This window comes from Malaclemys terrapin, chromosome 6 (genome assembly GCF_027887155.1).
Source record: "Malaclemys terrapin pileata isolate rMalTer1 chromosome 6, rMalTer1.hap1, whole genome shotgun sequence".
Taxonomy (NCBI): domain Eukaryota; kingdom Metazoa; phylum Chordata; order Testudines; family Emydidae; genus Malaclemys; species Malaclemys terrapin.
In genome coordinates this window covers 32,180,590-32,195,004 of record NC_071510.1, presented here as the reverse complement: position 1 = coordinate 32,195,004, position 14,415 = coordinate 32,180,590, and the positions used below count along the sequence as shown (strand labels likewise).

The following is a 14,415-nucleotide window of genomic DNA, read 5'->3' as shown; positions in this document are numbered from 1 at the left end:
AGGAATAGGCCATTTGAATTAAGATTATCAAAGTTTCTCTTTGCCACCTCTACAATGCAGCTCCCCATTCAGTGGAATGCGTCAGTCAGTTATTACCCAGGAAAAACACAGAATTCTTCTGAAAAAGTCTAACAACCCCAAATCTATTCAGTGCTGGGGAAGGGGGGGGGACTATTTCCATTCATTCCATCAGACCTTTAATAAAAGAAAGTACAATGCTGAGCAGAGAATTCAGTTGAACCCTTTGACAATATCACCTGAATCATAAGGAGCAGCCATGCCTGTGGGGGAATCCCAGCTCGCATTTCTTAAAAGAGAGGAAAATTTGTAAATATCTCCCCCCTGAGATTCTCCCACAGCCTTCCACTCATGGGCAGGAGGAAGGAGGGGCGGGATCGTCCATAGACTTCCTCATGGAAGTGGCGGTCGTTCCATCTCCAGACTCAGCAGATTCTGTGGTTTCTGCACTGAACAAAAAGGTCTCTCCAGACACAGAGATCTGCAGCATCTGTCTCAGCTCTTCACCCATTAGACTCCCCACCCCCCATCTTTTCAGTGCCAAGTAATATTTTCTGGGGCTGCTCCAGTGCATGCAGTTGCCTCAGACAACCTTTTAAAGTGTAATTTTTGGGCAGCTCTCATAATGAGGTGCAGCCCAGCAGAGCTGCAATAGGACTTTCCCCACCCAACGGGGGGGTCTGTTCAGTCCAGGCCCCTGACTCAGATCATATCCCTATGGAGAACAATCCACGGGGTCCCAGGAAAGAAGGAATGATGGGTGAAGGCAGCCGACCCTATTTCACCTCTGCCCACCTCACCCACACTTATATATGGAGCAGCTGAGAGGCTCACACGGAGAGTTCCATCTCTATAGGAAGCCTCTGGGGCAGGTTCTGTGACCTTTGTAATTAATTCTCCTTAAACACTATATGATTTCCGTGCCTAATTACTGTTGTAACCCATGCCTGCTTGGTGTGGTGCTCTGTTCCCCTCTAGTGGCACCTATCCCCACTAGCGATTGATGAGTCTGCTACAGCCTTGAGTAAGAGGCATGTGGCTTTTAACTCATGAAGCAGAGGCTCATGCATTTAGCTCCAGAGGTCCCATGTTCAATTCTGCCTGCTGATGCCCAGGGCCACCCAGAGGATTCAAGGGGCCTGGGGCAAAGCAATTTCAGGGGCCCTTTCCATTAAAAAAAGTGGCAATACTATAGAATACTATATTCTCTTGGGGGCCCCTGTGGGGCCTGGGGCAAATTGCCCCACTTCCCCCCCCCCCACCCCCCGGCGGCCCTGCCGATGACAGGGATCATCAGCTACGGAAAGTATGCAATCCATGCCTGGTTGGTTTGGTGCCCTGTCCCCCTCTGGACCATCTAGAGATTGATGAGTCTCCTACAGCCTTAGCTTAAGGGGCACGTGGCTTTCAGCTCATGCAATAGAGGCTCATACCCTAAGCTTCAAATGTCCCATGGTCAATCCTGCACCCTGACAACTGGGGTCTGTCAGCATTACAAGTGGGGGCTTGCCCCGCAAGTCAACTGGGAAGTCTCTGACGCTCAGGATGTGTGTTAACACGTCCTCTCCCAGAAGTACACTCATAGGTTTGAGCCTTCTTGTTTACCTCTTCAACGGACCACGTGGTAAGTGTAGATTATAACTCCCAGACACTCTATTGCTATTTACTTCACCACACGGAAAATACAGATTGGAACAAAAATTGTAAACCCTACATGCAATTCCCTGCCTCAGTTTCCTCAACACTCCAGGCCATAGTATGGACCTGGATCAGAGTCACTTGGGTCCATCCTTCTGTTGCAATGCATCACTTATATGCACAAAAACAGCCTTCTCCCCCAGCTTAGATAACCTGGCCTTGGCCAGTTCATCCCCTTCCTTCCTCTTGCCCAAATGTCCTGTGGTCTTCCCCCGGTGATTTCTTTTAGAACCTTTTGTTTGTGTCATCTGTCTCTTTGTCGGCCTTCAGTAACTTTCCACTCCTAACCCCCATTATCCTTAACACCAACCTGGTCAAACTGGTTCCCTACTTAGCATAAGTATGTTGTCATTAGAACATAGTTTTAAAGTTAAATACTCCACATTCATTGTCCTTAGCCAAGGGAGTACCTGCTGTAGGTCCTGTTCAACATGATGGATCCACATAGAAAGAGTTTTCTCATGATAAGGAAATTTCATATCACCAACTTCATAATATCAACTAGAATTCATAAGTTCCCCCCCCCTCCCCGACACAAACAAATCAAGCTGTATGAATCAGGCAAGTCACAGTCAGTTTTCTGACCAACTGGTGCCACCCCTCCACAGCCTCCAAATCAAGCTTGTGCACTCCTTGACACCAATAACCAGTTTTGTGTACAGAATGCATTAAACTATCAGTTATATAACATGAATAATGACTAAAAATTACCCTAAATTCAACATTTCAGATATTGGTAATAAAGCTGCTGGTTGCATCAAATCTAGTGAGGATCCACCTATATACCAGAAAAGAACATTTGCGTAAGGAAGTATAACAGGTAAATCTCTCCAGAAATGTTCTCAATTGCAGTTTTGAATTTGAAGGCAACCAATCCGGGAACAGACACAATAGCATTGATTCAGGTGAACCATCATACAGAACAAGTAGCAAATTATGAATAGCAAATACTCATAGGGAAAAGATATGGTGAGGAAGTCCTAAGTAATCAGAGTGGAATATGTTCATATAAACCATTTGTGAAATCATTGAAAATAAATTCATCAGAAAAATCTGAATTTATTTGCAGATTATTTGCAAATAGGAAAAGGGGAGAAACTAATTTTTATTACACAGTCAGATTAAGCTGGCTGACACAAAGGAAAAATAGTCCAATAAAATGTCCTGCTATTTTCACTGAAATTTAAATCTACAGTATTTCATCAAATTCTAGCAAATATTTCATCCAGCTGAGTCTGCATCTAACCTTTCCCAGAAAACAGGCTAATTGCTGATGAAAATATGCTGAACGACTATGTGTCTTTACTTCCATTCCTTTATTACTTTAACTTTTCTTGTTAAGATTCAGATTTTTAAATTTCTCTCTCTCTCATAAATATTCATAAGCTTCAACTTGCCAGGAAATGTACACACAGAACTCCAACTGGAGTCAATTGGAGATGGGGTGCAGAGCCTATATTAATATTGGGTCCCATATACAGTATATTTATGTACAATAAACTGCATTCTTTAAAATGACACTTCCAAATAGTTTAGGGCCAAACTCCAGATTACGATTAAAGAATGCGCTTGAGGTGATGGGTCAGAGTGATGTAAAAGAAATAACTTAAAGAGAAATATTTATAGATTTTCTTCCTTTCCTTTTTTAAAATTAATATGAAAAGCTCCATTTAAATTTTTGGGTTGAAAACCATTCCCCTTCACTGATGGAAACTCCAGCATGACAGCCTAGTGCTATGGTATGAAAAACAGAAAGTGAAACTTGCTACAGGCTGCAAACTTCATTCATCAGACCACTTGAATTGCAATGTCCAAGCTTGAATGGTGAAAAGTTAATCACGTCTGAAAGTGACATTCATTTATGTCAGTCTCTCTAGTATATTTATTACCAACCACACAATCTTTTTGGACAACTCCGTTCCATGTCATTACACTAAATCACTGGGAACTATGCAGAAGTGCCCGAGAAGATAACATGTTCACACTCTTCAACTGTACCTGTTCCTCAGGCTTTTCACAGCTGGTATCAGGTTCTTAAGTAAATCTCCCAGTTTCTCAGTGCCCTCTGTCCATCCTCTGGTATTCCCTACACACATGGGTTTTCCTCTCTCATATTTCAAATGGCCAGGAAATTGTGTGAGATTAATAGAGAATTGTCTGGGCCTCAATCTCCCGCAGGAATTCTTTCCAAGCTTATCAAATTTTAAGAGGTCCCTATAGTATTACTCCCTCTCAAAGGCTGCAAGGAAGGAAGGAGACAGCTAGAGTATAGCAGGGTTTTCTGATTTTGAGTGGGACACCAGAGAGGGAAAGTTTTCCATCTGCTGGCAAAGTGAAGGAACAGCAGCTTTATACATCACTTCATTGCTGTTATCTGCAGAGTCTAGGAAAAAGAAGTTCTCCATTAGTTCCCCCCATCTGCCAAAATTCATTTGTATCTGTTAAAAGCATGGATAGTCTTGCTGATGTAACAGATATTCAGACCTGCCTAGCAGTGCTAACTACAGGAACTTGGGAGTAGACAGACAGGTCCCTACTCTAACCTGTAACTGGATAATACTGTTAATCATCTAACTCTTCTGACCCTTTAAATATTCTTTATCTAAGAGGGCAGGGGGGGCCATAAGGAAAGAAATGTAGGGATTCTTTAATATTAAAAAAGTAATGACTGTGGTTTGGTTCTTCTAATGACTTGTTTGCTTCCACTACATAAAAAGAAGGAAACCGAAAGTAAAAACCTCAAGCAGAAAAAACCTTGAAAAGTAGAAAGTGATGAAAGCAAAATCTTTTCCTACAGAATACTTAAATTCAGAGACATGAGTCGAAAACACAAAAGTCTACGAAAGACCTTGAACAGGCACCAGTTGCTCAAGTTCTACACAAACACAGGGAATCTAAGACATCATCATGATCAGCAGGAGTTTGCTGCAATTTTGCCTCATGCTGCTCTTCTCCAGTGAAATCTCATGTCTGGACTGTAACAGGATTTATGTTCTACAAACCAGAATGAACAGCGAGAGTTTAGAGCATCTGGAGAAAATGGGTGGAAACTTTCCCTTCCAATGTCTAAATGAAAGGACAGCTTTCAAGCCCAGAGATATCCTCAAGATCCGACTGTCCCAGCAAGAGAATGCCAAGGTAGCCATCCAACAGATCCTCCAAGAGCTCTTCCATATCTTTACCAACAATCTCACCCAAGCTGCCTGGAATGGGACTTCCATAAAGGAATTCCAAAATGGTCTTCACCAGCAGATTGAGAAGCTGGAGACGTGTTTGAGTGCTGAGAAGGGAAAGGAGATAACCTACTCAGGAAACGAGAACCTCCTGCTCACCAGCCTCAAACTGAAGAGATATTTCCAGACAATCGACGATTTCCTGAAAGAAAAGCAATACAGTCAGTGTGCCTGGGAGATCATCCGTGTGGAAATATCCAGATGTTTCCTCATGCTCAACATACTCACAAAGAGACTTGAAAATTAAGGTACCATATTTGTATTTTTCCTCAGGAAACTAAATCATATTAGTTCAATAAAACAGCTGAAGAGAGATGGGGATAATTTTAAAACTCGTATTATATAGGGCCCAACACTTCTTCCATAGTAATTTCAGCTATTTCAAATTCATGTTAATAAAACCGTTTTAGAGTAGCATATAATTTAGTGCTTTCATTCTACACACACAATATTCTGTATGAAAAACATAGAAATACATCATAACTGCTAACTAATGACAAAATATCATGAGTGATAACTAACCAAAATGAATATAACTTTGCCCAGTAAGTGTCTTAGTTGGGGAAGAGAAAAGCGAAAACATCCTTTCAACAACTGCCTAGTAAGACAACATTCTAGTCAGGACACCAGAAAACTAGTGACCACATTCTTCTATCCCACCATTGAATTCTGACAGTGACTTCCGCACATAGGGACGGCCAAGGGTACTTACTCCGCTTTTCTTTGTGCTGTTTACCACTAAGTTAAGCTGCTTTAGTGGAAAAAAAAAGGTTGTAACAGGGTGATAAGTTCACAAAGGCTCAGGATTTATCATTTGATATCAGCTTAGAAAAACATAGGCTATATTTGAAATTTGACACGCTGTGTGTTTCAACCATTCCCTTTTTCATTCCAGCACGTGATGCTTCAAGTAATGATATTATGAAAACTACTGACTGATACTGCACCTCCACTGGAGTCCTTCGTCTCTAGTTGATTCTACAAGCAGTAGACTTTCGAGACTAACTTTCGAGACTCCTGTTAGTTCATCTTGCATTAACCCCGGGACTAGCTCTACTACAAAAGTCTAAATGCGCATTTTACTTACTTCTTGATATTGCTGGATTGATTCACTCACATGAGAAAGTGGAAAACAGAAGATATTGCTCCAAACAAGCCAGAGTATTTGATAAGAAGGGGAAACGCTTCATGATTTCTTAATCATCATTGATATTATGTGTTGGCTCAGAATTTGCTTGGGGCTGCTCTTAAAAATGAAATCATACCTCTGAACTGTAACTGGCTTCATTTCAGCATTACAGATGTGAACTAGGACAATTTTCAAACAAAATGGAAGGATAATTTTCCTGCAAGGCCATCTCAAAATGGTTCTTAAACCCAAAGAGACCCAGAAAGAGACTGCCAAAGTGGCCACCCAGGAGATCCCCTAACAGATTTCCTACATCTCATGCCAAATTCCCTCCCTCGCTGCCTGGAATGACAGTCCCATTCAAAGATCCAAACATGGACTCAGAAGAAAATGGAACTTCTGGAGAGGCTTGTTTCACTGCAAGGATAAAAAAAAACATACAAGCATATCCCGGTCTATAGGTCATTTATAATTGGGTGTACTGGAATTTTAAGCTAGTGCGACTATATATTCTCTTCCTGCACTGTGAAAATATTTTCAGATCATTTTACTGTACGTGTAAAAGTATGTTTATGATCCAATTTCTATTTATTTATAATATTTATTGCTGTTATTTATCTTTTTCAGAGTTATTTTATCATATTTATAAATACATATTAATTTATACAAAATAGGAACCTAAACCAGTAGTGATATGTATTAATAAGATTTTTTTTTTAAAAAAGATTCAATAAAAATCTTCTCTTGTTCTGACTTATGACTCCAGTTCAGCAAAGGAATTGTAAACATTTGTCTAACTTTAAGTACAGGAGCCTCCCATTCACATAAGTGGTTAACGTTGGGTATCTGCTGAAGCACACAGACTATAATCCCTGATTCAACTGGCTCTATAAGAAAACGAGGTATGGTAATTACTTTTACCACTGCAACAGACCACACACCACAGCCTCAACTCTGCAGCTTTTGCATTTCTGCCTCTGTAACCCTTCTGCCAGGTGGAGGAAGCAGCAACAAGGTCTGGGTTCAATATCGAGGGGTTCATTTTCAACAATAGAACCCAAAACTGGCTCAAGCCCCGCACCCAGTGACCTGGGACAATTACACACCTCCCCCTGGGCGCCTCTAAGATGCAATACTTCCCCTCTCGCAAGCACGGAGTCTGAGTGTAGCAAAGACTTTTAATAAAAGGAGGGAATTAACTCAACATTAATTTGGGAAAACAGTGCAACTAGGGTTCATAAACAGAAACCATGAGCAAATATACCCATGCCCAGTAAATCGGGAAGTTTCCTTTTCTGCTCAGGGTCTTAAGTCCAGCAACTGGAAAGTCCCTTTAACATGCCCATCCCTTCTCTGTACCCCACTCACAGTTGCTGTCCTTGGCCAGTGCAGCCCCAGAGTTCAGAAGCTCATCCGCAGAGTTCATCTCCCACACTGTTTGGAAGGAAGAGCAGGGTAAGGAGGCACCTCACATGCTGCACTGCTCAGGCACTCACTTGTGGCCCAACGGCCAATTGCCACACCTCCACGGGGCTCTGCTATGGCCCTCTCCACCAGCTTCTCTGCTGGCCACTTGCCACCCCGCTACACCAGCTGCCCACTCACCAAGATGTCTTCAGCTCCCCCCCCACACACACACACACACACAGAGTTCTCAGTGATTTCAGCTGTTAGTGGGGGAGCCTCACTGCTGGTGCACACTGCCCCAAAGTAAGTTTAATACTTAGACCTAGGTATCAGCAATTTCAGCTCTGCAGCATGTAACAAGACTCTCAATTGAGTCTAAATTAGCTCTTTTATTATAACATGGAGAGAGGAAAGGTTAAATGGTGCCTAGGCCCCTTAAACAGGGCCCACACCGCCAGGTACAAGTACCTGTCCCCACTCTCTCTCAACTCATTGGACTTTGGAACCCATGTCCCTTGCCTAGCGAGTGCCGTTCAGTGGAGGGTGAGTCCCTCCATTGGGGTATGCCAGGTACAGTTCTGCTGCCCTCGGTTCACACAACAAGGATAACAACCCTTTATTACTCCTGCCCCAATAACAAGGAGACTGGGGATCCAACACCAGCCACAAGTGATCATTTGGGCAAGCAATCCCATCATGCTGAGCACCTAGGCAGGGTGGGTGTGTCAATCGAAACAAGATTTAGGCTTCTGAAGTCTTTTTCCACAGCTCACCACTAGATGTCAGGGGAGAGCTCATTTAGACTCTGCTTCCACCTGTTACCAGATTATTTTTTCCCCAGCACTTGTAGTTGTGGGTGTTTGGTAGAGTAGCTAGTTGTGATGAAATAGGCTGCTTTGGTAAAGGCTAATGAGATGTGTGAGAAAACTGCCTCCCCACCAGTCAGGTGCCAAGATGCCCTAAGCCCCGACAAATAATCTTGGTTTGGTCAAATTCTCCCCCTCCATCGATCAGGCTTGGGAGCACTTGTCTCACAAAGGGCATGAATCAACCTTGTATGTGCCCACTGCTCCTGACAGTCAGGTTTGTAAGCACCTGGTGCTGTCTCCCTTTGTCTTCCCCTGCTGCCTGAAAAATCAAACTTGTGTGCTCATGGACTGCATGTTCCGCCCATAACCACCAGCTTTATGAGCACAGTGCATCAACATTTCAGTTGTAATGTAAATAGTGATTAAAAAATTACTCTCTGCCAAGTTTGGGTACATAGATAGTATTTTGAAGAACTATTGGTCAGTCATAGCACTGCCTATGACAAATTTCACCCTAAATCTGGAGATTTCGTATTAAAAAGTTATTAAGAGAAGTCAAATAAACACTACATTAAATATTCAAAGAGCATAAAAACAATATGAATTTTTACACTGAATGGCGATCTCCCTTTAGGAAAAAAACAGCAATGTATGCCCCATTGGAAATCCCTTTTATCACCCTAACTTGGAGTTGCTAATAGGAGCCTCTGTTCATTCTTCACAGTCAACAGCTGGCACCACTGCAGAGGCCTTTGCTTATCTTTATCTCCAGGGTTCTCAAACAGTTCATAATGTAGGCCTAATCTTAAAAATAGTGTTCTATGGACCATTTATCCTCCTATTCAAGATCAGGTAGTATCTTCGTGACAGGTACACCAAATGCTTACAGAGAAAGGGAGTAGTAGGAACGTATGTATACAATTTGAGCTGTCTTTAAAAGAATGTGGGAACTGTCAGTTCTCTGAAGACTACCATCCAGTACTCTATGTACCATCACCTATTCATGAACTTCAGTCTGGGACCTGCTGGTTTAGAGGCATGTACAGGGAGTGAACTCTTAATACAAATGTCTATCCTTTCTTATGGTGCAGTAGCTGTACCTATCAACAGTAGAAATTCTTTCCTGCCCAAGTCTTTCTTCCTTCCTTCATTCTTGGGTGTAGTTAAAGCCTACAAGTTGTACTGATAAAACACAAGTACAGGGAAATAATGAGAGTAAAAATAGACTGTATGAACAAGTCAAAGATTATAAACAGATTGGTTCATAAACTCCAAAATGTACCTCCTCTCTGGTGGAACACGGCAGTCATATTGAACCTGGGAGCCATACAAACTCTTCTTCAAAGTCTAACGTCCCCATTTTCTCTATAGTGCAGAGGAGAACCTCCTGACAATCATTCCACCATATTGTTTTTAAGCAGTGCTACGTGGAAGAATCTTTTAATCTACTTAAGAGCCATTTGATATTATCCATCATCTATGACTTTAGGTCTTCCTGTGGGAAAGCCAGCCACAGGTGGATAAAAAAGAAGGAAATCACCACTAATTCATCCCCACTTAAGCTCTCCCTTATCATTCCACTAGCAGGCAAGAAGAAATAGTTGCCCCAGTTTTCACCATGGAAATAGATTACCCGATGGCTTCTGCACAGAATACAAAATCTTTCCACACAGAGCACGTGAGTGTCTGCATCACTTCTAGGGCTTTGTCAGACCTCCCTTCTGGTCCCTATCAGCGTGGTTCCATCCTGCCAGGGCTGCCCCAGGCTGGAACAACGTGTGCTGGGGGTGTGAAGCTTCAAGTAATAAGAGCGACCAAAAGCATGGTCTCATTCATACAGTGGGTTAGCCCATGATGATCTGGGGGCTTTGGTAAGTCTGCTTTCTCTGCTTTGCAGAGTGTCTTTCAAACATTTGAAGCTAAAATCTCAAAATTCTTATACAAGTGCAGGAAAACTTGGGAGTCTCTAATCAATTTAATATGCACATAAATGTTTTCATCATTTCTTCATGTGATTTTCATTTTTAATTTCAGTGAAAATAGTTTTCTTGTTGAATTAAAACACACTTCCCTGCCCTGATGGAAACTCCAGCATAACAGTCTGTGCTAGGGCTTGAGATCCAGAAAATGAACCGTGACCACAGGAAGTGAAGAGAATAAAACAAACTAGAAGAATTTCCCTGCCCAAGCGCAGGGGAAGGCAAATGTTCAAAGAGAAGGAACCAGCAAAAATGGTGAACACTGAATTTCATTTTTAAAACATTATTTGAATTCTTTCATCCCAGGGACACACTTGGTAAAAAATACATAATGTGACTTCTCTGCATAACCTCCTTCTGACCACATTGTAAATCACAGTCATCCATGTGGGTACCTCTCTAGCATGTGTTACTATACTAATTGCTCATCCTGTTTTATGAATTATTCTCAATTTTTCACTAGTGTCAGTTACTTGGAGTGATTAACAGGACATGATAGTCACACCTTTCACTGGATCTATTACTCAGCTCCAGTATGTATATTAAGACCTGGAAATAACAATGATTTAAGGTTCCATTTCCTCAGCGCATTCTATCTCCTGTGGTTTCACAGAAGGAAGATACCGATGGTAAATGTGTCTTCTGAATCGGAGGAAATAGTTAAAGTTGGGGAGATTTGCCAATATTTTTGGGAGGCCTAACCCTTTCCTCCTGCATTTACTTCCTCCATGCCTAGAAAAATTTAAATATTCCTAATCTCTCAAAAGAAGGAGGTTATGAATGGGAGGTGCACTGGCTGATGAATTGGAGGTCTTTTCTATACCACTTTGGAATTGTGGATGATCTTCTTAAATTATAGAAATTAATGTATGATAAAAAGCCTGTATATATGTGGATCCAACATGAGTTAACAGGGTTGTGTATTGTCATGGATGGTCACTTTCACACAGAAAAAAGAAGGAGGAAACATGGTAAAAGAACTAGAAAATAGCAAGAAAAACAGAAAGAAAAACTTTGAAACCTCCAAGAAGGAAAATCTTGTAAATAGAAAATGATCAAAAACATTCTCCAACCAAATACTTAAATTCAGAGACATACAGGAAAGACACAGCAGTCTACGTAGGAGCCTCAACAAACTCCAGGCTCAAGGTTCCACACAAAGAAAAGTAGTGTATAGACATCATCATGACCACCAGGTGTTTGCTGCATGTTTGCCTTGTACTGCTCTTCTGCACTGAAATCTCATCTCGACTCTGTACCATGCTTCACTTCCAGCAGAACAAAATGAACAAAGAAAGCTTGGAGCTTCTGCAGAAAATGAGAGGAAATTTCCCCTCAAAATGCATAAATGAAAGGGCAGCTTTCAAGCCCACCCAGAATGTTGTTGAACTTTCAGTGTCCCAGAAGGAGAATGCCAAGGTGGCAATTCTAGAGATCCTCCAAGAGATCTTCAACATCTTTAGCAAAAACCTCACCCAAAGTGCCTGGGATGGGACTTCCATAGTCAGGTTCCAAAGTGGACTTTACCAGCAAATTCAGCGGCTGGAGACATGTTTGAGAACACAGATGGAGAAGGAATTAACCAACCCAGAAAGTGAGGAACTCCAGCTCACCAGTCGAAGAGTGAAAAATACTTTCAGGAGATAGATGCGTTCCTGAAAGAAAAACAATACAGCCTTTGTGCCTGGGAGATTATTCGTGTGGAAATACCCAGATGTTTTGTACTTATTGACAAACTCACTAGAAGGCTTAGTAACTAAGGTACAGTACAAATCATTTCCTTGGAGTAAAAGAATTAATATTAGTATCAATCATACAGCTGAACAGAGATAGCGGATATTTTATAACTCTGCTTATAATTGGGCCTGATCATCTTCTACAGGATCAGTGGCCAAATAGCAACTGATTTCCATGGTAGCAGCTTCCGGCTCTTCCTGTCCTGTGCTGGAAATGGATTTGCAATTACATGGATTTCTTTTTCTGTGTTTCTACTTTTATTTAGGTTTGCGATTCTTCATAATCTCCCACATATCAGGTGCTGTTATGCACTACTTAATTGGCAGTCCATGCAACAAAGTACATATATTTCGAATCCTTAGCCACCTCACCAGTATTTTGGTCATCAAATAATGATACTTCCCCTCCACCCCCAAGGTACTCTGACTTCTACATATGTAGTGTGTTTCTATTATGGTCATGGTTGCTATTTATTAATCTGTCCTCATCATATACCACAGCTTGCAAAGTTTCCTAGTGACATTTATAAAATATATTAACTGAGCATAAGACTTGTAAGATTATGAGGAGTAGAAAGTTATTTTCATTTAATGTATTGAGATTAATACAATGGAAAATTAATTTTTCCCTTTGTGTTTCAACCAAATTTCATTTCATTCCAAGTGAGGATGCAGCGACTACAGAGGTTAAAACGGTTGGATGAAATTGTACCATGTAGTGGATTCCCTCCTCTCTACTGATTCTTCCCACAGTGACTTCTAAGACTCCATAATGCTTGATCTTCTATTATGCAATACGCTCACTTCATAATGAAATTCCAACTGCCCATATTACAATTTATGTGATAATACTCTGTTGATTTACTCAAAGTTTAAATTGCAAAATGAAGGATATTGATGCAAAAAAATTACAAGAAAATTAAAGGGTTAGACCTTAAACATTGTTGACATTATGGGTTTGCTATATAGTTCTGTGGTTCAACTCTTCTCTGATCAAATCTCATCTCTGAACTGTAACATGCAGCTTAACCACAGTATAACAGCATAAAAAATGTGAACTGGAAAAACATTCAACGAAAAAAGATGTGCATAGTTTTCCTCTAAGTCAAGCCCCGAGTGTCCCTGAAGGGGTATGGCAAGGTGGCAATCCAGGAAATCTTCCAACATATTTCCAGCTGCTTTTGCAAAAATCTCTCCAAAACTACCTGAGGTGAGAGTTCCATTCAGATATTCCAACACAGACTCATCAGCAAGTTGGGCATCTGGAGACATGTTTGGTTGCAGTGATGGAAAATGGGACACTCTGACCAGGAGGTAAGGACCTACAGTTTCCCAGGCTGAAAGTGAAGAGATACCAATTATTTCATAAAAGACTAGCAGTTCAGCCTCAGGGCTAGCAGGAGAATCCATGTGGAATTATGGAGTTTTCAAATATAGGACAAACTCACAAAGAAGTTTAAGAAATTTAAATACCAACATTTTTAGAAGTACTAACCGAAATCAAGTAATATTTTATACATGATTTAAAATGAGATGTTTGGAATTTTAAAAGCTGTTGTTACTATTTATTCTATCTGTGCACTATGAAAATATTTTCAGATCATTTTATGATATTTGTAACAGGATATTTATGTCAGTCTATTATTTATTTATTGTTCCTATTTATGTATTTATCATAGACATTTGTTACTTATTAATAAATAATTATTTTATATAAAATGGCAACCTATAGTAGTAATGATTTGAATTAAATACCTATTGAACCAAAAAGGAGAATAAAAAAAGAAAACCCTGTAATTGTACAACCTTAAAACCCCAATTCCAGAGATTACTTTTGCACGTGACTAACTTAAAGTATGTGAGCCATCCCACTGATGTTAGTGCTTCCAGTTAGGAACATGTTTAAATACATTGATGAATCAGTGTCCCAGTTCGCAGTAATTCCATATTAAAAATCATTGTTACAGAATGATAATTAGCCTTTCCATCCAAACAGACCACACCTGAATACCTGAACTTTGCCACCTTTTACTATTCTATTTTTTACCAGGTTATTTCCCCCTCAAAAAAACTTGTCAATTTGGATGTTTGGTGTAGTAGACGGTTGTGTTGGAAGAGGCTAGATTGGTGCTCTTTCCCTCAGTAAGCAAGATAGCATGCACCCCTTAACACACACCAATTGTTAGTTTGTAATTAGCCTGCCCATACCTCATCAATTATCTGCATTCACATAACCTCTCCCCCAACCAAAATCAAGTCAGGTTTGTAAGTATCCAGCACCTACCCACAATACATTTACTAGCACGGCCCCCAATATTAAGTCTGTGCTCTCATGCACTCTTATCAGGTTAGTGGCCCACTGCCTGATCTCATTACCTCTGTGTGCGCCCAGGCTAAATTCATTCT

At 40.9% G+C, this 14,415-nt stretch overlaps 1 protein-coding gene and 1 pseudogene across 1 annotated transcript; both read left to right on the top strand.

Annotated features, from left to right (window-relative positions):
- Positions 1–4,623: 4,623 nt before the first annotated feature.
- Positions 4,624–5,196, top strand: LOC128838836 (interferon beta-like). The gene has a single exon (XM_054031274.1). It carries the CDS (start codon positions 4,624–4,626, stop codon positions 5,194–5,196), a length of 573 nt encoding a protein of 190 aa, XP_053887249.1.
- A 6,262-nt stretch (positions 5,197–11,458) lies between these two features.
- Positions 11,459–12,033, top strand: LOC128838853 (interferon beta-like; annotated as a pseudogene).
- Positions 12,034–14,415: the final 2,382 nt, after the last annotated feature.